This window comes from Diuraphis noxia, unplaced genomic scaffold (assembly GCF_037042655.1).
Source record: "Diuraphis noxia isolate RWA-SAM2 unplaced genomic scaffold, SU_Dnox_SAM2 contig0002, whole genome shotgun sequence".
Lineage (NCBI taxonomy): Eukaryota > Metazoa > Arthropoda > Insecta > Hemiptera > Aphididae > Diuraphis > Diuraphis noxia.
Window position 1 is genome coordinate 60887172 of NW_028301712.1, and position 25389 is coordinate 60912560.

Here is a 25389-nt window from a genome sequence, read left to right on the forward strand (position 1 = left end):
GCGAGAATTCCTTTAATAATTTTTATTGCTATACGCCGTCTCCGATGTACCTCAAGCTACTACCCGGGGTCATTGAGTCTATAGAATTTGCTGCACATGTGAATACAACACGAAAAACAGTCTTATGATAAATAATAATAATATGTACAATTTGCGTAGCAGCCATCTAACTTAATAGTATTCATATTTTAGTAATCGATGACATCATTCGATAGTGATTTTTTTACGGAATCTATTAAACTTAAGCAATATTATTTACCGGTTTGAAAGAAATGAAATATTTAACCGGTGAAGATATTATATTATAGTTTTACTTCCGGACGGTGCAGTTGTTTATAGCTATTAAAAATATTACCAGTGTCATATTCTTGTCACGTAAACGCATACCATCCGGTTATTTATTTGGTTTATGTATTTTTTTTCCTCCCACTCTTATTTATTGCTGTGTTATGTATACGCAATGAAAGTATCGATTATTTTTTTCTTTCACGTGCGTCCACGAGAAGTAGTTTTTTCCTGCCTATCATTTGGTCGTTAACGGAATCAATTAAAAAGTAATAAACTTATATCTATATATATATACGCTGAAATGCGGAGTTCCTCTTCTACACTATCTATCTTTCCCCACCCGCAGATACCCTCTATCACCCTATACGCAGTATATAGCGATGTACCTATTAGTTACATCCAGCTCAACAATGTCACTAATTTTTTTCCCTCTTTCACGATGTAAAAAAAATTGCTTACTTGTATTAGCAACAACGTCGAGAAACGGTGCGGGGAACATAAGAATCGGTCAACCGGAAAAATACCTAGAACACTTGGCTTTTGAGAATCGTCGACGCTTCTCTAATTCGCCGTTTGTATATACACGTTGAAAAGCATCGTCATATAGCCTCACCCTTGTACTGCAGACGTCTCAACTACCCCACATTCCGAATAGTCGCCGTGATTACCTTGTTAAGATAATTTTGTTAGTCGCTATTGGGGCGTTAATTTCGCACACAATCGCCTTATTTTCATTATTTTTCAACAATCGCATCGCCTTTTCTCATTGAAAGGTAATTAAGAACGCGGTAGTTGACGAGTGCTATAGTATACAAGGTCTAAAGAAAAAGTATACGTTCTTATATGTTTTACTCTATTTATAATATAATAATCCTACGGCCTACGAATGTTTTTTCTCTTTTATATCTTTCACTCCTCCAGAAAACTTATAAAAATTACGCATCCAATAAGAATGCCTTTTAGAGTTATCTTACGATCGTGTGTCAAAGCCAAATTAAATTAGTCACAAATTGAATATTATTTCGCACGTTTTATCATACCTATGTATAGCTACGGAGTATAGTCTGATATGCACTAGTTGCGGGTAAGAAGTGGTAATTGGTAATCATCGTTAATATTAATCTCTCGAAAAAGTTACGCGTACTACATACTACCTATAATTATAATAACTGAGCTTTCGTGCTCATAAAAACTATTCAACGTACATAAAACGGATTAATAAACCTATATGTAGGTTCCTAATATGACCCTATGAGTAGTATAGGATAGTCAGTTTGCTGTTCCTATTTTAGTTTTATTCCGAGCATATATAAAAAAAACCATTATAATATATTGTAATATATATTCCATAACAATATTCTTAACATTTAGCGTATTGTATATAAAGCTTATCTACTCTGTCACTTTACTGTATATATATTTGAATACTCAGTGGTTATACTAAGGTAACACTAAGTTGTAATTATTTTTTTTACCCGATCAACATTTTTTTTAAATAGTAGGTACCTATTTAAAATTAAAAAAAAACAATTAATTTTTATATTTTCCAAATGACTAAACTTCAATCGTGGAGTAGTTTCAAATTAACCAGTTAACTACTGCTAAACATAACTACAAACTAAAAACTAAAATTTATACAATTTACGATTTGTCTTATGGTACAATCTCATTCATTGATTGGTTTAGAATTAATACTATTGTTATACGTGTTTCGATTGTAAATATAAATGGTGATTTAGTTAAATTAGTAAACATATACAATATTATATGATTGTATATAATATATATGATATATGTCCTTGCTCCTTACTAAGTTTAAGTATATATTTGGAACAAATAATATAGGTATATAATACATATAATGTAGACGGTTAATTATTATATTATGTTCTACTGTTCTAGTCATATGCTTTTAAGACTTAAGAGTGTTAACTCGACAGTGGTAGTTATAACGAATTGTCATTAGTGTCTGTTATAAGAGTTGAAATGCGCATATATATTAATTTTGAAACTATTGCGCGGTGGATGGGCACTTAAAATCCCAAAACTCCCGTAAATAATTGGTCAGGTTTTTACACTCTTTGGAGTAGATCCAAAATCCATTCATTAGCTCATCGGCCACTGTGTACATTCGTATAGCGTTAGATTCGAAGGATTTTCCTTACACGTATAATATATATGTATATAAGCAATATGTCTACTTGTGAATGTGCGTGTGTTTTTCAAAATATCATAAAATTTAATAACAATAATAATAATAATAACAACGGCACATGTAAAATACTGTCCGGGGGACGTGGAATTAATTATACAGAGTCGTATATAGAGACTGCATGTATAGCGATGACGTGCAAACACGACGAAATTAAAAAGTCCGACGACACATTGGGTATGTGGATCACGATCTTAGCGATAGACTATACTATACTAAAACCATATAGCGGCTAACGATCGCGAACAACAGAGTACGCGTTCTTCTGATTAGTATTATATAAATAGGTCTAAATATTTATATTTAGACATTTTAAATTTACTATTTTTACTATAATTACCCGTTGTTTTTTTATATGAAAAAAGTGCGCGTCTAATATTTACCAATATATATTATGATTTTTTTTTATGTAACGATCGGTCTATGCATTTAATTGCTGTCGGGCACGGATTGCTATTTATTCTTTAGGGCGTAACAATTAAATTATCAAGTGGCCGCCCATATTTGTCAGTGTATTATCAAACGGGTAAATGGTATTGGTATGCTATTTATCAATATAATATTTGATTTTATAATGTCCTCACATCTTATTTTAAAAATAAATCCATAAGTACTTATGGCAAATTGCTATTTAACATTCGTGTCTCGTACGTTACATTAGTTGAATTATAAAATATGTATTAAAAATATTGGTTCCTTATATTTATCGTGGGTTGAGTAAAGTGATTTATTTATAGTGAACATATTCGTATTACACGAGTTTAAATTTTAACGACACAAATATGTTAGAAATAATAATAACTAAAATGATGATTACAATGAGATTATAGTATAAATATGATTATTATAAACTGATTTACTTTGAGTATTTTGACTTGAAACTACTTAGTCAGCATTGTAAATTATGTATCATTATTGTACCTACCTTTTGTTTCCAATCTATTGAGTTAAATCAAGCTTTTTGAAACGTTTGCAAATCTTCTGTGAACGGAGATTTGAATGGAATAAACGTAATAAATGTCATGGAAGGGACACCGGTAATCCCAATTAGATTTCTGACTGAGGATTTGACTGAATTATTCCTTTGGCACTCTTTAATTTCAATGTTTTTTTTTAATACACTTAATTTATTATTTTATTGAGGAATCTGAAATCCATAAACATAATTATGTAGGTATCTATGTATATTTCACCCTTAAAATGTTGGGAGAGGGTGTAGGTATTTGGTTGAAACATGATGCCCTCAAATTCCGAAAACGCAGGGGGTCTCCGAGGACTTGTTAGGTTAGGCTGTTGAGGGTAATAGGAAAAAATATATTTAAAAAAATAATATTTCGTATTTTTATTTTTTTTTATAATGTCTACAGGAACATGGTGTAAACCAAAAAAAAAAAATCCGAGTCCCTTTATTTTTAAAACCGGTCATGAAAATTGATATATACATGGTGAAATTAGATAATATGTATATACTGTGGTTGTTAAAATGTCATCATTCTTCAATACAAATTAGATTTCTTGTATTTTCATTATTCAGAATTATCCATAATATACGTTTCTTATATTAAGGTATATTAAAATATATAACGTAGGTATACCTATTTACATTTAAAGAAGTATTTAAAATAAATCATAATTTAGCTACTATATTATATAATGTACCTATATAAAGTGAAGGTGTATAATAATTTATTGTAATGTTGTCATACATGAATAGCGTATTAAATGAATTATTTAAGTGTATTTAAGTATGAAGATAAGTAGTTATTTTAAAATAATATTTATCATTTATGTGTTATTACTGACTTGGTATGATAATACCATGTTCTCGCATAGGTATTGTAAATCGTAAAAAATAATAGCCGCCCAATACAAGTTCGTATTTGGTTGAGGTCTATGATTTTAAGTTGTTACATAAACTTTTTTCTTGAATACTTAGGAATGTAATTTAATCAAAGACAAAGTGTTTTCTACTTTTGAGTATCGTTAGTGGAATCTGTTTAATGTTGTTGAGAAATGTGCCGGGAAATACACTGCTATTCATCAGCGCTATTACCTACAGTTACAATTTGCTAATCAATTTTAGAAGAAATGAATTTAATTTTGCTTTTACATTTTCAAATGATTTCTGTGAGTAATATATAATATATCTGAGACCATTTTAATAGACCACACATCTGTTTATGGGGTGGGCAAGGCGCCAGAAGTTCCTCTATGGGTTTCGGTCGGAAAAAAGACCAGCAAATGAAGAAGGGGAAAAGTGAAATTCGAAGAACGAATGACATGATTTTAATTGGGACCAGTGTTTTGAGTGCAACACGTGAATGGTATTATCTGTGAATATTCGAATATTTTTATGTTCTTTTCCCTCTCTTCGCATACCGCGTATCGATATCGTAGGCGGATTTTTATGGTTGTCATTAACGATAAAATCGACTGCCTACCGCATACACTCTGTGTAATAAAATATGTATTCTATTAGTTTCCTAAAAAAATATATACTTACACACTTGAGACAAACACAAACGTCGGTCTTCATTTTTTCTTATTTTCTGTGTTAATAATAAAACGAAAAACAATAACCATATGGTGGAGACTAAATGTCCATTATCCATTGTCTATAAACTACTGAGTGGCATACATGGTACAACGTATAATATTATAGTGACCATAACGCAGAAAGAGTAAGACGTTGGGCGGAAGTGATATATTATTTTTTTGAGGGGAGGGGGAGACCGAAATGATTTCGGGAGCGGCGGTCTAGTAAGTTGGTCAGCGGCACTATTGTGTTCCGTATCATAAACAATATCATGGTGAATGATAAGATAACAATAATATTATATGAAAATAATGAATGGACATTAGACGCAGTTATTGTCTTGTTTTAGACATTTTTATAGTTTACGGTGGCTATGTGATTTCATATAAGTTCATTTCCCCATCGTTCATAGTAACAAACCATTTTGTTTCACATTTAAAATATAATATAATAATATAGCTATAATTTATTATTATTGTTTTTTTTTGTGTGTAAATATGATAGAATTGTAATATGATATACGGTTGCGTTATACTCATTCTAAAATCCTATAAAAATTTGAATAGAAAATCATATAATTTTTAATATAATGCTTAAACAATACAAATTATATTTTTAGATAGATATCTAATATTAATTACATAAATTTTCTTTTTGCAAAAAAAGAACCAAAGAAAATTTCATATTTACATATATTAATATATGACACTACCTAGCTATGTCCTATATCCATCTTAAATTTCCTCATTTAGTTATATATATCATGAACTTACTTGTTATGAATTGTTCACGAATTCTAAAAATTAGCTTTAAAAAAAAAAATCTTAAAGAATTTTTATTGTGTATAATTAAAATTATCATGATTTAGCCTTCATCAATTTTTACTGAATTACAAACTAAATGAACAGTGTAATACATTTTATTTTTATAGTTAGGAATTAATCAGACCGTATTTACGCTTTCATCAATGACAAGAACTATTATGATTCGTTTGATTACCATCTATATTAAGGATGTAGGTGTATAGTTTAATAAAATATACAATTTCAAGACCATATTATACCCCCAAGGAGAAATAGAGAAATACACATGGCCCCGATAAAGTGGTAGGTGGTATACCCAGGTGTTTTATTTATATGTCCTACGGAGATACGTCTTGTTCATGTATGCTTTATATCGAATTATCAACAAAAATTGCAATTTTACACCTCAACGTTGGCTATCTATAAAGAAATAATATGTAGAAACAAAATGTTGAGGCTATAGATTCCTGCGAAACGTAGGTAACTTCTTGATTTTATTCAAAAGAAAAAATACATCATATACCTTTACTCAAATTACAAAGAATCGAATACGGCAGGGGGATTAAATAGTTTGACTGCAAAGAAATTATTTTAAGTTCTTAAACTTTTTTTTTTATATCGGCTTACCGCAAGTTTTCGCTTCCTGACCAAATCCAATACCGCACACTTGTTAATGTTTTTCACGTGCTTTGAATTTAAATTATCATGCGAATTATTCGTTATATGTTGTCTTGTACTCTTATAGTCTTATTATAGTGTTATCTATGTCTTGGAATAAACAACATTTTTTTCAAAACTGCTAGATATCTTTCTAAATTCAATTTGATAATCCCGATATTATAATACGTAATATACATATTCTAAATAAATTTATGAAATTACTTATGTGTTATTTTAATTTAATACTATATTATAGAGCATGTATTAAGCAAAGTTTACTAAAAAAACAGTACATTAATAAAACATATATACTTACAAAACAGTCTCGAACCAACAAAAGTAAAAACACTCTTATTGTGAATAAAAATGCGCTCCCTGTATATTTTATCCAGTCATTTACATTTATATTCACAAAATGTGTGTACCCATATTTTTTTGGTTCAAATCATTCAGGTACTTGACTGCAGGGTTTCTAAGTGTTGTACAAAGCCATTTTATACAGTTTGACATTTTGACATAGACTTGACCGCCATCGATAGGAGACATATGGATACGTCGGTGTCTGGTAAACGTCTTCGACCCAGTTCGGTCGATTTACCACGAGAGGCTAAGTACAGAAACGTGTTTTACGGCTACTAATTGATTCTTATTCAGTCTCGACCTCCGTTGTATGTATGTATTTATATACATATATATACTAAAACCCTCCAATATCTACTACATAGGGACATTTCGAGTAGGGTTGTGTGTTGATATATATGTGTATATAATAAAGAAGGACTACTTGACCCCGAAAGAAAAAAACCGAGAGAAAAATAACCGTTAGTAGAAGCTATTAGAATATTCTTGACCACTTGACTCTATTGTCCATTGTGGTTTTCACTCGCCGTCATTGAAAAAAACAAACAGAAGCGTACCAAGTTAATTTTCACTGGATATACATTTTTGTTTACACAGTAAGAATAATATGATAGCGCTAACTTAAAATATTCCAATTTGCGGATAAAATAATCAAAAACTCATATTTTACACGCGATTAAATCAGTTTTAAAAATCAATTGGAAACAAACTCAAATAATTAACAAAATATATCATTATTTAAATATCTTATTGTGTTGTATGATTACAAAATATCTTAATATACCTATACCTAATATATAAATTGATTAATGTTAAATAATAATGTACCTACTAGGTTTTAAAATATTAAAAATTCTAGAAACCTAATATTTGAGTTAAATTTAAATACGTAAGGTAAAAAAATGCTTTCTTAAATTATTATATTAAAAAAAGGAAACCCAATTGTTATAGAAAAGAAGTCAATAAAAAAATAATATTTTAATTTTTAATATCAATATTTAAACAAAAGCTTTCAGCTGACCTTGAACCCTCCAAAGAATGAGAAAAAAGTAATTAATCTGATAGAAGTTATAAAAACTTGATGAGTAATAAATTAGTCATTGTTCAATTTATTAGAAAACAATAATTTTAACATTTCAAATCTTAATTGTTAATTTATTATGTTTATGTATACGAATTAAAGTGTTAATAACGGACAATTCAAAACTTAAAATAATTATGTGAGAATCATTGATTTACATAGGCAACACTTATTATGGTAATTGTGTTCGTCTCACTTTTTAAGTTTATACTTTACTCGTGTATGATAGTGACCGAGGAGTTGATTTACACAAATGGATTCCGAGTTGTAATCGCCGCTTAAAGTCAAATATAAAATCAAAATAAAGAAATAATAGAAATTTATTTTTTTATGTTTATCGTGGTGTTTACTTCATCTCAAAATATGCAAACCAATGATAATTTTGGGGAATAAATGTTATTTTAATTAGTCGCACATGTTCTAACGATAATTGATTGACGATAATAAAGGAATATATTGTATAATAATTAAATTCATAGGAACAATGGGATAGACAGTACAATATTCACTACATATATAATTTAATAGTTAGTTGGCACAATAATAACATGATGTATCTATACATACTACTGTATAACGCTGCGTTATTACGTTGCATAATAATTAATACTTTTAAGGTACCTACTGCATTGTACATATTGTTGTTTATACGCTGTCTACAATATATACACGTTTTTCATTGTTCACAGGATCCGAGTGAGCACTGCAAGCTCGTTTTATTCATGCGTGTGACCTAGTAGTGGAAGGGACTATCGCGTATGATGTAAAAAACCAAGTGGACCGGACACGAAGAGTATAAACACCCGTTCGGTAGAACCATGTGTGGTCAGGGTAGAAACCATCCCGGACCTGTGGCCATGTTTACGTTACTGCTTGTACTCGTCAACGTCCAAGGTGAGTGTGTATAATAATAATAATCATATATCTACATATACAATTTATTATTAAATTAAAAAAAAATACCTAATGTGTATAGGTATGTATTCCATTTATTTATATGCGTTTCGTGTATGTTGATATATCGTATCAATCGCGATGCATGTTATGGTATTATCGAAAAAGATCTTGAAGTGATTTGTATTAGTAATTTAGTTCTGTAAACAGGATGTGAGAACATCATGTTGATTAATTATATTTCCAACCATGCATGCACCAAACTTCGAAAATTGTTTTAATGTTGAGTAATTTTTATTGAATTGAGTACTTATTAATATGTTATTAGTTTTTACTTTTGAAGTAATCATCCAAAATTACTGTTCGAAGAGTGTTACACTTTTAATATCATATTATCACTGAAGGCATAGTTTCTAACATATTTTATGTGTTATTATAATAATTGCTAGAATGTTTTTAACGCGATTCGTGTTCGTAATTAGGCTTTAGGCGCTATTATTGAAATATATTTTTGTTTAAAAGATTTGTTTATTTTTTGACGAGTAAGTTAATAATGGTTGGGTAAATTATTTAATTCTTTTTCGTCTGTCATATTTACTAAGTAGATACTTGAATAATTATTTTCATGGGGTTATAACCTTGTATAGGAAAAACTTGTTTTTATTAGATATCTAATTTATGTATCTCAAATCTGTGTAAACACATTTTGGGCAAAATTCATATTGAAACATTAAAGTGACTTAGGCTGCCTAAAAATATAAATAACACATAATAATCGTTTTCGTTTCATGTTTGGATATTGGATAATATTTAATAATTTAAATATAATTTAACAGTATATATTTATTAATAAATGCAATAAAATTATGATAATTATATATAATTTTATATGATTTTATAATAATATATTTTATATAGTTAATATAAATTAATATTTTGATTTGAGGTTTTTTTATTGACATATACATACGATTTATATTATTATAACATTCAACTCCACTTCAGACAATACTTTTTTTTATACATGTAACTGATGTAACTACAATCTACACATTTCAAATGCTTTTTATTTTTATTTTTTGTTCTTCGGGTGCATTATATCTTTAATACTAACAATACACAGTTGTTTGTAAATTACCAGATAAAATATATAATATATTGCTGATTTATTTTTTTTGTTCAATGGGAAACTACACAGATTAAGGATGTTCACATAATAACGTGTGTGGTATTATATAACAAAGTGTATGTATTCATATTTCATCGATCTAGACTAGCGTGTTATATCTGTGAGGAAAAGTTGACGTTTTACATGTATGTATTATTGTGCATAACGTGTTGTAGACTGATTTTTTGCCACCCTATATAAATATCCGAGTTAAAAATAAAAATAAAGAAACTTCCGAGAGAGTTCGATCCATTGTTCAATGCACAACGGACTGAAAAATTGTGTTCGATGACCATGAAGAGAAAAAAGTTCAACTTGTACTACGTGGAAAATGTGGGTGCTTTTCAGTGTGCATCAATACGCGATGGTCTTTTTTTGCGTATAAGATAATGAAAAAAGTAAGGGTTCGGTATGTATAGTGACTTCGTGTTTAGACCCCATTTCTGTGGTATATCGACCCTTATTTGATAATACTATATGGTATTCAAAGTAGAATACGCACTATAGGCACAAGAAATATTTTTTTTCAACAAAAATGGTTTGACATAATAAAATATAATTGTGATACCTACCAAATTTTATTTTGTTTTAATAAAATCTATATACGTATAACAAGTTTAAGAGTTAAGATTTATAAGTATTTCATTTATAAGAATAATATCGAGTTTAATTAAAAAATTAATTATAATTTTAAATAAAAGTCTGAACAGCATTATAGGTATTTATATCTAGATATTTTAAATTTTAACTATCACTTGACGACTTAATGGTAAAATAATACATTTTAGTAAAATCTGATATAATTTTTAAATTGCATGTTTTATAGGATTACCATATGCCATATATACATCTGCTTCAAAAGCTCCTGTTTGACATATATATTTATGACGAAAATCATACTCAGACGCGTATTTAGATCACACTTTTAGTGAATTGAGCGAAGCTCTCATATATATATATATATATATATTATATTGCAGCTACCTAGTTTTAAAAACAAATTTTTTTTTAATTGTTTATTTTTCACGATTTCATTGCACATTATAACACAGTAATTTATTATTTTATGATTATTTTTTCACTTTCAGAAAGCTATGCATTCCAATACTATATTTTCATAGTTCCGATCGATTAATATTGTAACGTTATAGGCATTTTATTAGACAATTTACATTATTTATGAGTAGTTGAACGTTATTATTACACACGTTTCAAAATAATATATACTCACGACATCACGTGTTCCACCTCCCTCCTCAGCAATAATCACAGTTTGGGAGAGAGGGTAATAATTTATAAATCAAACTCAAAGTTATAATGGTCAACCGGAAACTGTGAGTACGTGCTTATGTACTGGGCCATCGAAAATCAACAATCGATATATTTATTATTATTTTTTATTACGTGTTAATCGGAAATGCCGAAATATGGTATAAGTACCCATACATTTAATTATACAATAAAAACAATTTGAATTATACACACGTGCTGTGTATACCTAATCGTCGCTTCACACAGGTGTCATACTAATTGAATACAAGCAATTGTTTTGCGTAATAATAACACGAGATCAATAAATTCATCTATTCGGTTGAGGATTGATGTAAAATATCATAATTATTTGAATTAAGATTTACGCAATTTAATTAAATCCTATTATTTTGTTTATATCTTTAATGTTTTAATGAAAACTTTCAATTGTATTATTCAAATATTCGACAGTCAGAAATATTTTTTCAAACATCGTCTACTATGGTCATATTAATTATTTACTTTACACATAAAATCCAATGACAGGCGTAAAATCAATACCACTTTTAAAATAAAAGTTAGATGTTTTAAACTTAAAAGCTAAAACACTTTTTAATAATAATATAGGTATAGTCATGTATAAAAAAAAAAACAAGTTTAATTTTCCAGTTTAATACGGTACTCTAATGATCTGGTGTGTGATCGGTTAGTATAAAGAATAATCGAAAATCGTGTTTTATGCTTCTATAAATGTGGTTTTTACTTAAATGAATAACGAAATTTATTACTGGATAATGGTAATTAGTTTTGTGAAGATAATCCTCCCAAATAATATAATTTGTTTATAAAAGTACCTAAGTATAACATATACGATATCTATGTGTTTGATAAGTTGTCTTTAATTAGATTAAGTCTTGTGGGTTCAGTGTTAAGAATTTTTTTTCTGATTTTACCCTTTTGATCAGTTTGGTCCAAGCCCTATATTATGTTACGACAATTGAAATCACCTCTATTATGAATGGTTGTGATATTTGTTTTATTGTATTATTTATTAATTTTTCTGACAGAACTATCCAATGCGCAAGTATAACTTAAATGGGTTACCTAGGTATACAGTGAATGTCAATTTTTCAAGTTCTTTTTTTCTATTTAGATACCTAGCCAAAAATAAAATTGTATAACTTAAATGTTATCGTTTAAGTAAGTAAAATAAATAAATATTTGTAGGAGGATTTAAACGATACATACAGTTTACCTGTATAAAAAAAAAATGGAATGATTAAATTGTAAATATAAATCTTATGTTTATCTTGATTGACTTTTTTTTTTATCAACAAATATATTCATGAAAAATTAAAATATTTTTGAATACCTATAAGGAATACTTGTTTGTTTTTTTTTAATCAGAAATGTTTGTATTCAGTTGATTTAACTGTATTATACAATCAAGGATTCATTAAATAAACTAAACGAGACATATCATAAAAACCATTAATTTTATGCTCGTAAGTATAAAATGTGTGCTGCCATTTTATAAATTGTATAATATAAAATAATGTGAACCAATATAATGACACAGATCTATGACAATAGCAGTATTTAATAGACATTATTCTAAGAGAATATTAAAAACTTTAAGTATTTGTTATAGATATTTTCATTGGATATGAATGTATAATTTAGTTCGATCGGAAAACTAATAATTATTGTACCTGTTTCTAGAGTAGTTCATTTATCCACACAGGATAGATTAAAGGATTAGTAATATTATATTATACACACATACACACACACACTTCTAAAATATTAAAATAAAGAGAGAGATGAAAAACTTGTAATATCAGTTTTCGATACATATGACTATAATATGAGACTGTCCTTTCTTTTAAATCCAAACATATTTTCAATGTCCCAGAATTTTTTGGACGTATAATTTTATGATTATTAAATTTAAATATTTATATAATATGTATTTCTAGGCTTTATGTACATGTTTGTATTCCTATTAATTTTCGTTTTCCTGAGTATTAACTGATATGTATAATATTATAATTATTATTAACGAGCACGAGCAATGGTTTTTCGGTTTTGATCGATTTCTCTATTAGCCCGTACATGAATTATCATGTATTAACTCACACCGGTTTTTTTTCTGTTAACATAAGGTACCATTAAGTATGTACACGTATGAATTTCGTTGGGCTTAAATGTTTAAAACTCGTACCTGGTTTTGGTGACAAATGAATAACCAGCAGACCTCCTCTCACACTCCACCTAATCGGCCCATCATCTCGACCCATCTCTTCGGCGAGAGTATAATAGTATTAGAGATCTGCCCGATATGGTGGCCAGCGGGGAAACGGTCGAAAAATAATTACAGTCATGTAATAATTAAACACGTGCAGTCAAAATAGAGTTGTACGCCGTATACAAGAGGCGGTTTACAGAATTTACATAATCTACGACCACGGTGGAATTCTAGAATATTGTGTATGTATCTTGGGAGGACAGAACATGGATTTTTATTCAAATGAACCAAACGAATATGTCGGTGGTTAAAGCAAAAAAAAAAAAAATCTATGAAATTTGTTAAACAAGACGTGTGCCAACTGCCATCGAATCGATTCGGTTTTTTTTAACCTTTTAAAATCAATTGGACCTGTATAGGGATTCAATCATTAATTTAAAACAAAAATAATCCGTAGTTAAAACAAAGTTATTGTGTAACATAATATAATACAATTTTTCAGTTTAGACAATACTGTAGGCAGGTATATTTATTTAGTCGGTAATTTATTGCTTCGTTTTGAAACAAATATTTATGTTTATATTTGAATTTAAAAAATTAAATTCCTATGCATAAATATATGTATTACCTATGTATTAATTTTTTTAATGAGTCTTAAAATAGTTACTAGTTATAAGGTTCCTTACTTTAGGAATAGAGAAACTAGTAAAGTCTTATTTTAAATCTTTGTTTATTGCTACGTATACAAATATTTTAGAATACGTACGTAAGTCGTAAGAAAATGAATTAGGTACCAAATATTTATTTTTGTTTTTGAAGAAGACATGGAATACATCCACGCTTTGTCACTGCAGTAATACAAACTAAGAATGAAATCTATTTAAAGAAGTCGAAACGTTCATTACAGTATAGTTGTGTAGTAATACTGTCATTTTTATTTTTATTCGTTTTGTGAATATAATTTTAAGAAAAAAAAACAATTCGTGGAAATATTTTTAGTAAATATTGTATTCAATTTAAATATTTTCAAAGAATGAGCTTAATTTTTAACTTTTCATTTTGTTAATTCTTACTACGCATATAAAATATTCAATACGATGTAATAAAAAATCATGTCCCTGTATAAAGATGATAAACCTAATAAGATTTATGTATATATATCCTTGTTTTTGATGAATCATATTTCAAATATAGTGCTTAATTTCGAATTTCGAATTTCGAATATTGATTATAATATTGTTGAAATATTAAGCCTGGTATTTAATTGATTTTATAAATGTATTTTTATTTATTGTCTACCCATTATAATATTAATTATATCTGTCTAATTTTTTTCCATAACAGTTTTATAAAAAATCTAATCTATCTGTGCAGCATGCATTCAGGAAAAGCAACACCATATAGCGATCCGATCAATTCAAAATAGACGATTATTAGTAATATAGATATTTAATTAAGAAAATTAAATTGATATAGGTAGGTAATATTTTATGGTCGGAGGAGGTATGTTAAATCCATTAACAACGGAATTTAATTTATTATGTTATGTTCGTATATTCGATGCATACCTACATCTGTAAAACAATAATTTCCCCAACGGCTACAGTAGTTACGTATATTATGTAGATTGTAGGTATAGTATAGGTATATTTCAATATTTCATATATATCATATACTCGCCCTCGTAAACATGAAGACCACCTCAATAGTCGTATCCGAGAGTCTAATTAACTTGTAGAAAAGTTTTCAAAATAACAATATTATAAATAAATATTGGACACTTATAAATAATTACTGGTTGTAGCCACCGACTACGATATGTCTCATGGTGATTGAGTCATGTGTGTTTTTTTCTTCGCTCTTACATATATATGTATATATATACATATATAATGGGTGGCATTTGTGTGTGTATGTGTGTACATTGCAGGCTTGCTGTGCGATTACCCAAACGGATAACCATTATTAACTGTATTTACGTGGGCGTGGCAGCAGAGTGCTTTATCGGAAATGTAAAATTATAAGTCTTGCAAAACAACTGTGGAAAAAAAACGAAGAGAAAAAGTCATGTTAACTTCTCAGATATCTTAATGGAAGGTCACATTGTGTGGGAATTTTATTTTGGATATATACATAATATAATCGTGTCGTCTAAATCTCCGTCATATAAAATGTAATTTTTGTCTCGGTCATCGATAGAAAAAAAAATTACATTGAGATTCGAGTTTATGTAATGTTTATTCTTGCAATAATAAATCCCCCACGATGTGTTAGAACGACAATATTTACAATCGTCTCAGTTAACATGACACGAAAAGAAAATTATATTTAGTATTTACCATCCTCGGTGGCTCGGTTATTGACATACAAAATAATAATAGTAATAATCATACATTATAATATTTTATAATTTATGAATAGATAATACATAAGAAAGTTTACATGAATTTAGTACTTATCGCAGTAAAAAGTGCATGTTATTTTATATTTTATAATATATATTCAATATGATTTTTATTTTTATTATACAATTTACTATGTATTTACACAACTAAAAATTGAATGTTTTAGGACTGTTTAAATTATATTGAACATTTGAGGTGCCTACCTATGAAATATATTATCTGCTAATATATTTCCATCACTATAACACAATACTATAAATAAATAGATTTTGTTTAATGCGTAGCTAGAAGCCGTGTATAATATTTTTATTTTAAAAAACATTTCATATACTTAACATAATTAGGTTTATTATTGAACACTCGACTTATTATTTATTAAAATGTTAAAAACTTAAAAAAAAAGTTATATTCTTCATATAATATTTCATACATTTCATACATTTCATAATTAGCTATTGAAATTATTTATTTACATTCTACAATGTTCGTATAAAATCGGTAAAATATATACTGCATGAAATATCATTTATCAAGTCCGGTCACACATATGAACATGGTTATTGGCCTGAATTCAAGGGGGATACAGCTGAGATTTCGGAAGCGCTCGAAATGTACGCACAGTCGAACTGCGGCAGTTCCGATGAGTGAATCTTAAAATACGCTTACGCCTTATTACCCTTCCGGTCAAGACCCCCGGATGGGAACGTCGGCACAGCGAACCCTCTAATGTTATTCTCACTTTTCACAACAGTTATTTTTACATATAATATATATTATATAATGTATCCATTATATATATAATAAATCACCGGCTCGGGCAGTCAATGTTCTGAAAAATTGCCGCCTCTCCGCACGAGCTCGGTTTTGCGCATTGCAATAATTTTTCTCTTCGCGTCTCCATACCCATACGATATAATATTATTATTATTATATATATATATATATATTATTATCCCGTCGGACATCTCTATCTACTGGACCACTTTTGTACGTGTATTATATACGCACATGGTATTATATACTGCATACGGTCGTTATGTGTTATTAAGTCACGTATATAGGAACATATATTATCGTTTTACACACACTCACTAACGGCGGCGGCGTCGTCGTCGTCATCAGTCGTGACTAGTTCCGAACACGTAAAGAAATATCCGCGAACGCTTGTCAATTATTTACTCTGAGTTGTGTCTGTTCCGCCACATGCGTGTCATAGTTCAATGTGTATTATCCCGGGGATCATATAATATTATATTCCCATCGTATGATATGTAGGTGATCGAAGTCGCGGTAATAATATTAATGAATAATGATAATAAATAAACGACGTTGTTGGACATGGGGTGAAACAGATAACATTGAGTCTGCATAGAATGCAGGGTTATGTCTATAGTTTTTATTTATTCAAAAAATTTAAATCGTCCTGTTTGTGTTGAGAAAAGTTGATTTTATTGTCCTGAATGGACCTGGAATTAGAATCAACGTATCCTAGAGTCCTGCGGATCTGCCTTAAGCATAATATATAATACATTTAGGCAGCTATAATCCATATTAAATTATATTAATTGTCAACTGATTGTTAATTCTTCAGTGACAAAAATGTGGTAAAACTAAATTATCACTGTCATCGGATGAAATCGGTCTATATACCATTTAGTAATATAACATTTTACTTAACATGTAAATATAAAATCTAAGTCGTTGATGTTTAAACAATTAAGAAGCAGATGGAGTGGTTGTAGATTTCTGATATGCTCCAATACTTCACAATCAAATTGAACAAAAATAAATATTTAAGTCGACTTCATGTGTATATACGTACCTATAACGTATACATCCAGCAATCCGTTTTACTTCTGAGGATGTGTGGTGTTACCTCGTTTCTAAACATGAAGGAAGAGAAAGGAGATAATAGTACCTAACTCTCCTAAAATAAGTAGGTATATATATACTCGTATATACATAATATTACAGAAGATTAAAAGCAGAATAAATCCATCATCGTACATACTCTAACTGTCACACACGAAATATCTTTGTCATATGCTTACAATAATATTATGTTTAACTATACCGCACATTGTGGTGTACACGTTATAATATGAATCGTTTGGTGAACAAAAACGTTGTTTTTTACGAAAAATGAAAAACAGAATATCTGACACTGCATCGGATTGCATTACTGTGATAGAGGACTGATATTTGTACGGTTTTGCTGCAGTTGACCCCCTCTACAAAACACAAACTCTCACATATGTAGCAGGTGCTACTGACGTGCCAACAAAAAAAATGGTCCTAGTATTATTTTAAAAATATATGGAAACCAGTGCGCGTAACGCCATCACGCTGCTGCAGTGACTATTATTATTATTATGCATAATATTATTATTATATATACGTTGGACTGCAAAAATTTAACCCAACATCTGTCTAACAAGATATTTCGATATGTTAACGCTTATACAATATTATGTTATTATTTATTTACAATTTGTTATAAAAAATAAAATTTATTAAACGATAAGCCGCGGTTGGTATATAATATAAATACACGCGATTCAACCTACCTCAGTGTATTCTTTTTCTGTAAATTATATATAGGTACCTACGCCATATATAATATATATGACGAATTTATTGCATAGCGACATCGCTAAAATTATACTATCAATAAATCTTTCGAGCTGCAGAAAAATATTATGATACTTAATGCGCTGTTTTGAATAAAATTGCGCGTTCACATATTGTTATTCAAACACGCACAGAACACGTGTAAATTATTTTTGGTGGGTTGAAGAGGTTTTTTTTTCTTTTACACATTTATTACCGTAATAAATCGATTCGTACTTGAGTCGGATTTGGTTGTACGACTAACGATCGTACCTATATATAATTGTTGTGTTCTCTGTGCAGTGTGTTGGAATAGGTCAAGCAACACGCATGTAAAATACTGAGCTCGAAAAATGTCTAACGTCCGTCATGGCCTGTGGGAATTATAGGCTGTGTCCATTATCAAATTACGGTCGACTCGATGGGTTCAATAAAATTACTTTGGCCGTTAATCCTAATTTTAATCCTCTTTGCTGGATATTATGTCGAATTGTCTTGACTGAGGTCATCTTCACGAGCAGCTCTGGATGTTTGATATATTATAGTTGTTTAGACATACAATCTAGAATATAGTGTATGATTTGTTGCGTCACGCTAGAGCACGTCTGGGTCTTTGAAAATCTTCTCGTAACCGTGTTACCGGTCGATTATCAGTATATTGTTATCAATAATATCAACAACACTGTGAACGCACTCGATGACTCGGAAGAACAAAATTTACTTTTCCGATAAATGTCCACTGTTTTAATGCATCTATGACATTATGAACGGATCGCCGGCCATAGAAACAATTTATCGTAATACTAGCTCACGTTACCTTGTTCTGATATTGCACTTTATATGTAATATTATGTAGTATTACGATACCTATATTTTTATATACCTACTCACGTGAATATATTATTAATACTCCGTAATGGTTTTTTTAAATTGTTTTGTTTGTCAAGTTATGTATAGCCAGCAAGCCAGCCTTGCAAACAATAATTAAATAATACTTAATTGTACTAAATCAAAATAAATAGTGAACACTGCCCATGGTGAGAGTATAGCGTATGAAACTATACCGGAAATAATGTTTGATAAAGTAAACCCAATATCAATCAATAATAAAAACTTCCATTGCTTATATTTTATATTTACAGTCAAGCTATAATAAACACTAAAAATATAACTATTTTTTTTTTTATGGTTGGTAATGTATTTAACTAAAAATGTTATTGTCATTTGGACAGTAGGCGTCTCTTGGGATTATAATAGAATGGAATACGGCGTGTACGTTAACACGCTATCGTATATCTTACGACTAAAAAATATTTCCATAAAATGTCACAAAACTATTTACATAAGTTTTTCAAATGATTATCTGAAAATAAAAATCATCTTTACTAGCATGTGTGTATAATAAAATATTTATTCGTCGTGTATATTGTCTTAATTTGTTAAAAAAATACTTGTATATAGGTACGTAAAAGAACCAAATGATATTGTGAAAGAAAGGACTTTGATTATACATTATTGTGAGTCTATCGAGTGTTAGTGGTTGATGTGTGTAGATACCATGACGAACTAGGGAAAAGGAATGAAAAATCTATTCTAAAACGTCGTTAAAGGATAAAGTGTGAGAGAAACCATAATCATCCGACCGAAACTATGGGTTTCGGAAATTGTTTTTTATTTAATGGAATTCTAAAAGAAATTGGGTTGAATGGAATAAACAAAATGTGATGATAAGTTGAGTTAATGGATTTTGATTATTTTACGTCATGTATATTCAGTTAATTATGGTAATATGTTATAATATACGTTCATTCTTTACTTGTTCTAGTGTAATTTAAAAAATAACGCACCATGTGCTTAAGGTTTAAATAAAATTATTATTATCAGTGGAAACTTATTCTTTTAGTTGTATAGTTATAATTTGTTTATTATGCATTTTCGATATATATATATTTTTTTTTTAATGTATATCGAAATATATGGTATTAAGTATTTGTTATGACTTCGTAATCAAAGTAATATTAATAGTTTATAGTTTTAACTGAGATTTAAAAATAAATACTATTTACCATCATTCATCTTATTGGATTTTGTGCGGCGGTGGTATTTTAAATTATATAATAGTTCACAGAAAAGGGTGATATTTTTATGTAGTACCAATGAAATATAATGAAAAAAACGATTGGAATATGTTGACTGAATAGTTTTTTCTTTTTTACTATTCATTTTTTGCTCTCCGCTAACAGATACGACAGTATATTTGTATATAGTGTATAGACAAACAGCCGATATGTGGTATGAAATATTTCCCGAACGTGTTTGAAAACTGCTTTCTTTTAGGTAATATTCTAATTTTTTCCTACATAACACCATAAAAACCTTACAACAATCCTCCGACATTCTTTTATATATCACGGGTTCAGTATATTTCTTTGCGTACAATACACGTATTTCAAGCTCAGCATTATTCATTATTATTGGTGAAGTTTTTTTTTTTTTCAAACGGATTGCGTACTCATATATAAATCTCGGTGGCACAATAAATGGTTGAAATTTAAATAAGTGTATATTTTCGGTTTTATCTTTGCCGAAAAACAACAAAAAATAAGTCCGATAGGTATCTTGGATAACTACAGCATATATTTATACATCTGTTTATATAGTGTGTGATGAAAGTACATAAGAATATTCGTTAGAAACATTGTGTTTAAACACACGGATGCGACATAATAATATTATATAATAATTTTTATTTAGATTTTCAAAATCAGTTATATATATAATAGTTGTACGTGTATACGTCTATATATTGAATAATAATTTAAATTAAATACTTGTTTCAGCCGGTTTCGGGTCATCGTCAGAAACGGGTGGCAGTGGTGGCGAAGTCGACGAGGGGTCGTACTTACCGGGCGGCGACACTCTCATGCACCCGGTGACGGCGTCCAGTCTGGATGCTCCCGTCCAACTTCCGATATTCCTCGAAGAGCCAATGGACGCGTACGTGATCAAAGGTAAACCAGCCGTGCTCACTTGCAGGGCTGCGCACGCGCTAACCGTGTACTTCCGGTGTAACGGTGACCGGATCGAAGACACTATGGGCCCCGTGGTCACTGATTTCGTGGACCCGCAGACCGGCGTTCGGAATGTGGAGGCCATTGTCAACGTCACCAGGAACCACGTGGAGGAGTATTTCGGGAAGCATAACTACCAGTGTCAGTGCGTGGCGTGGACTTCGCGTGGTGAGATCATCAGCAGACCAGCCAACGTGGTCGTAGCTTGTGAGTATATCTACCTACTGCTATATAATATATTATAAATTGAAAGCATAATACGTACATTACACTACATAATATGTACTTGAATTATATTGGTCAGGTCAGGCCAATAGCGGATCTGAAGATCATTTTAGGAGGGGGTGAATTGGTATCATATAGACTGATAGGTAATAACACTAATAACAAAAACGTAACTGAATACATATTTCCCATTATAATATTTAAAAAAATACCTTTTTTTGTATCATTTACCTATTTATAAGTTTAATGTTATAGCTATGACTTATAAATTTCATGTTCATTTTATCATACGGCGCTATAATTTAAGTAAAAAAATTCCCTAGGGAGGGGTAATCGCCACGTCGCCCCCTCAAATCCGCCACTGGGCCAGGCGTAGCTTTATAGGTTAGGACAATTCGTTTGTTCTGGTGCACAAAAACCACCTCTAATATATTTATTATATAGGTTGATATAGATTTTTTTTCACTCGTTATCATATGGGCTGCGTACGAGTTGATTCCCGGGTACCTGTTTACCTGCACTAATACCGTTGAGTTGATCCCTGGGCGATTAAGAGGTATAACGTACAAGTTGATTCACAGGTCATCAAGAAGTATGTACGAGTTGATTCCTGCAGGTTCATTATATATTATTTTCAATGTTTAGTAAAATATTTAGCCTATTAGTATAATCCAAGAAACACCACGAGGAGGTTGGCTTACAAATTTCTCCGCAAAAATGTTGTTTTTTTTAGTTTTTTCATATTTTGAAAATCATTCGATTTTTATTTATTAATTATTTTTTGTATTATATTATGTTATATTAATTATGTATTAAAACAATTGTTAAAAACATTTAGTAATTTGGTAAAAATGTGTAACACATTGCTTTTATAAATTAATATCTGCAGATTATGAGATTATATAACAATAGGGAATCAACTCATACCTACCATTTAATGGCCCGAGAATCAATTCGTAAATATTATTAATAATGACCCACGGGAATCAACTAATACATAAAATAGGTCTCGGGAATCAACTCACCTATTGCGATCATATGCCTACGGCCGTTTTCGGAGGTAATTCGAGTATACCAAGTGTATACTGCATTTGAATTGACTCCCACAAAAATATATATTACATCGTATTATTCGATCAATGATTTTCGCAATAGCAGCTGATTATTGATAGTTACTATACGTAACTATAGTTAGGTATAAGACTAGACTACAGTTTTTATTGATTTATTATTTGTTTGCTATGTTTATAACAATAGCATTTATTCAAAGCATTCTTGATTCATTAAACTTATAGCAAGTAAATTCAAACCATTGTAAAATCAGTTAATTAATTATATACATGACATTCTGTACCAATGATGATTTAAGTAATAGAGGTCGATTGATTAGGGCAGGGCTGTTGTAAAAACTGAAGGTACCTAAGTAATTTGAATAAATTACACGAAAACAAAAAATATATATATATATATATGGGAGTCAAAATAGCTGGTCTGGCCGGAAATTGAGTAGGTTTCGTGGATCTTAAAATGACCGGAAATCGATGAAGCCTCTGTAATAATAAAAACATAACGTATTGGCATTTAGTACTAGGTATAATACATATTATAATTATTTAGAATTAACACATGCACTTAGGGTTTGTGTGTGTTTTTTGTTATGCATAATATAATATTATGTCACGGAGTATAGTCTTATAGCTTTTTTCAGCTAATATACGATTACGAACGGTGAGGTCCGATTTCATATTATATTAATATGTTTTTATTATTTATTAACTTTTATGGTCTCTCCTTCATATAGTTTGGCAGCCACAATAGTTAGGAAAGGGGCATGTATATTTTGATTTTTTTTTAAATATGACTGAAACTTTTCATTTTATCGAACTTCCGTACGCACGTTGAAAATAGGTACGTCTGCATATAATATGACAGACGATATGCCGAGTTGTACTTAAGAAATAATAAATAAATAATATTTTATACTGAAATACGAAAAACGATATTTTTCTATAAATTATAATAACATATATATATATATACATATTTGCAATTTGCATTGTGTGCATCAAATAGCTGCAAATATACATGCATAGGGCTGATTTGTTATTGCGTGCACACAAATGGGATGTGTATTAACCGTAGCTGCAGGTCTCCTCAACAAATTTCATGTCATATCATATACGATACCGAAATCGTGACTGTAAATCTCTGCAGACACGCTTGCAGAAATGCAGAAAGTATAGGTACATAATACTCGACACTTGTACATAGTGCCTACCTACTCGTCGAGTTTATACCCTGCAAAATGTAATAATAATATAATACATTATCAATGAACACGGATTACTCGTCACTATTACGCTACGTAGTCATCATGTGCCTATATAGAATTATGGTTCAGACGCTTTCTCTGCGCTGCATATGTATATCACATTATATACATAATTGTAGTATGTTATTATATTGTGTTCTTTAACATACGTAAGTTATAGGTACATACCTACTTACGTACTATTTTCTTTTCGATTCCCGAGTGTACAAAGGTTTTCGCAAAAGGCTTACTCGTCAAAGGTCTTAACGCGTGACGCGGAGAAGCTTTATTATAAATGGACGAAGATATTTTTTTTTACCGTACCCTTCCACCGCCACATCATTCTTACCACCATTAATATCGATTGGTTTGTTAAAATGCGACCATGAGAAAGTTTGCACCATTTGTTGTCGTCGTCGTCGTCGTCGTTTTCGCAGTACCTCCCCGCCATACTACTATCCGCAGCCACAAGCCACCACCAGAAATCCGTTGAAAGCGATTTCCGAAACGAAAGACGAGTGTAGTCACAGCTGGTGTGTAATCTGCTTAAAAGTTAAGTCTTGTTTTCATTCGCCTCCGTCACGCGTATATAATACTAGTTGCTTGTACTCACACGCATAAAATATAAATTTATAATAATATATTATAATACAAGGTACCTATATGTGTGTTCAAACGCGTTATGGAAAACCACCGACCGTTTAGACTTTTTTGCGGCACGTTGTTGTCATAAACGCAATCCGTGCGGTTTAATATTCAAGCATTATATTATAATATAATACATAGGTAATTTATACAAACACTCATATTATACCCATTTACACAACAAAACTTTTAGTAACGTTAGGTTTTCAAACTGTATACATAGATGCCTAATACAAATCAACGATGACTGTTCCGTATAATGATAATATATTTTGTTTATGCGATGCAAACGTCCGTACTGAAATACTCATTATTTAATCGTTAAACATAATATAATATTACAATTAGTATGTACGAAACAATATACGAATACGGGTTTGAATATTTTGTATGGCACGAAATTCGTTAAATTGCCCTTTTTGGTAATAATAATAATATATAACCGTCGACAGCGGCCTATTATAAGATGCGGTTAAATCGTGTGGAATACTAAGCGCCACCGTGACCAATCTTTGCATTATGATATTATTATTACGACGTCGAATATTATACGATACCGAAAGCCGACGAGACATTAACAATAATAATATCATATCATATTGTATATGGTTGAAAAATATA

General features: G+C 29.9%; 1 protein-coding gene across 4 annotated transcripts in view; it reads left to right on the plus strand.

Moving 5' to 3' along the window:
• The window catches only part of unc-5 (netrin receptor unc-5), a 127832-nt gene that overhangs the window by 14822 nt on the left and 87621 nt on the right, over positions 1-25389 (plus strand). For all 4 annotated transcript variants that reach the window (XM_089219146.1, XM_015511574.2, XM_089219145.1 and 1 more), the window contains 2 exons: positions 8630-8834; positions 21357-21794. In XM_089219146.1, coding sequence (XP_089075272.1) covers positions 8759-8834; positions 21357-21794 — 514 coding nt within the window. In that variant the 5' untranslated portion in view covers positions 8630-8758. The remainder of the gene's footprint in view (positions 1-8629; positions 8835-21356; positions 21795-25389) is intronic.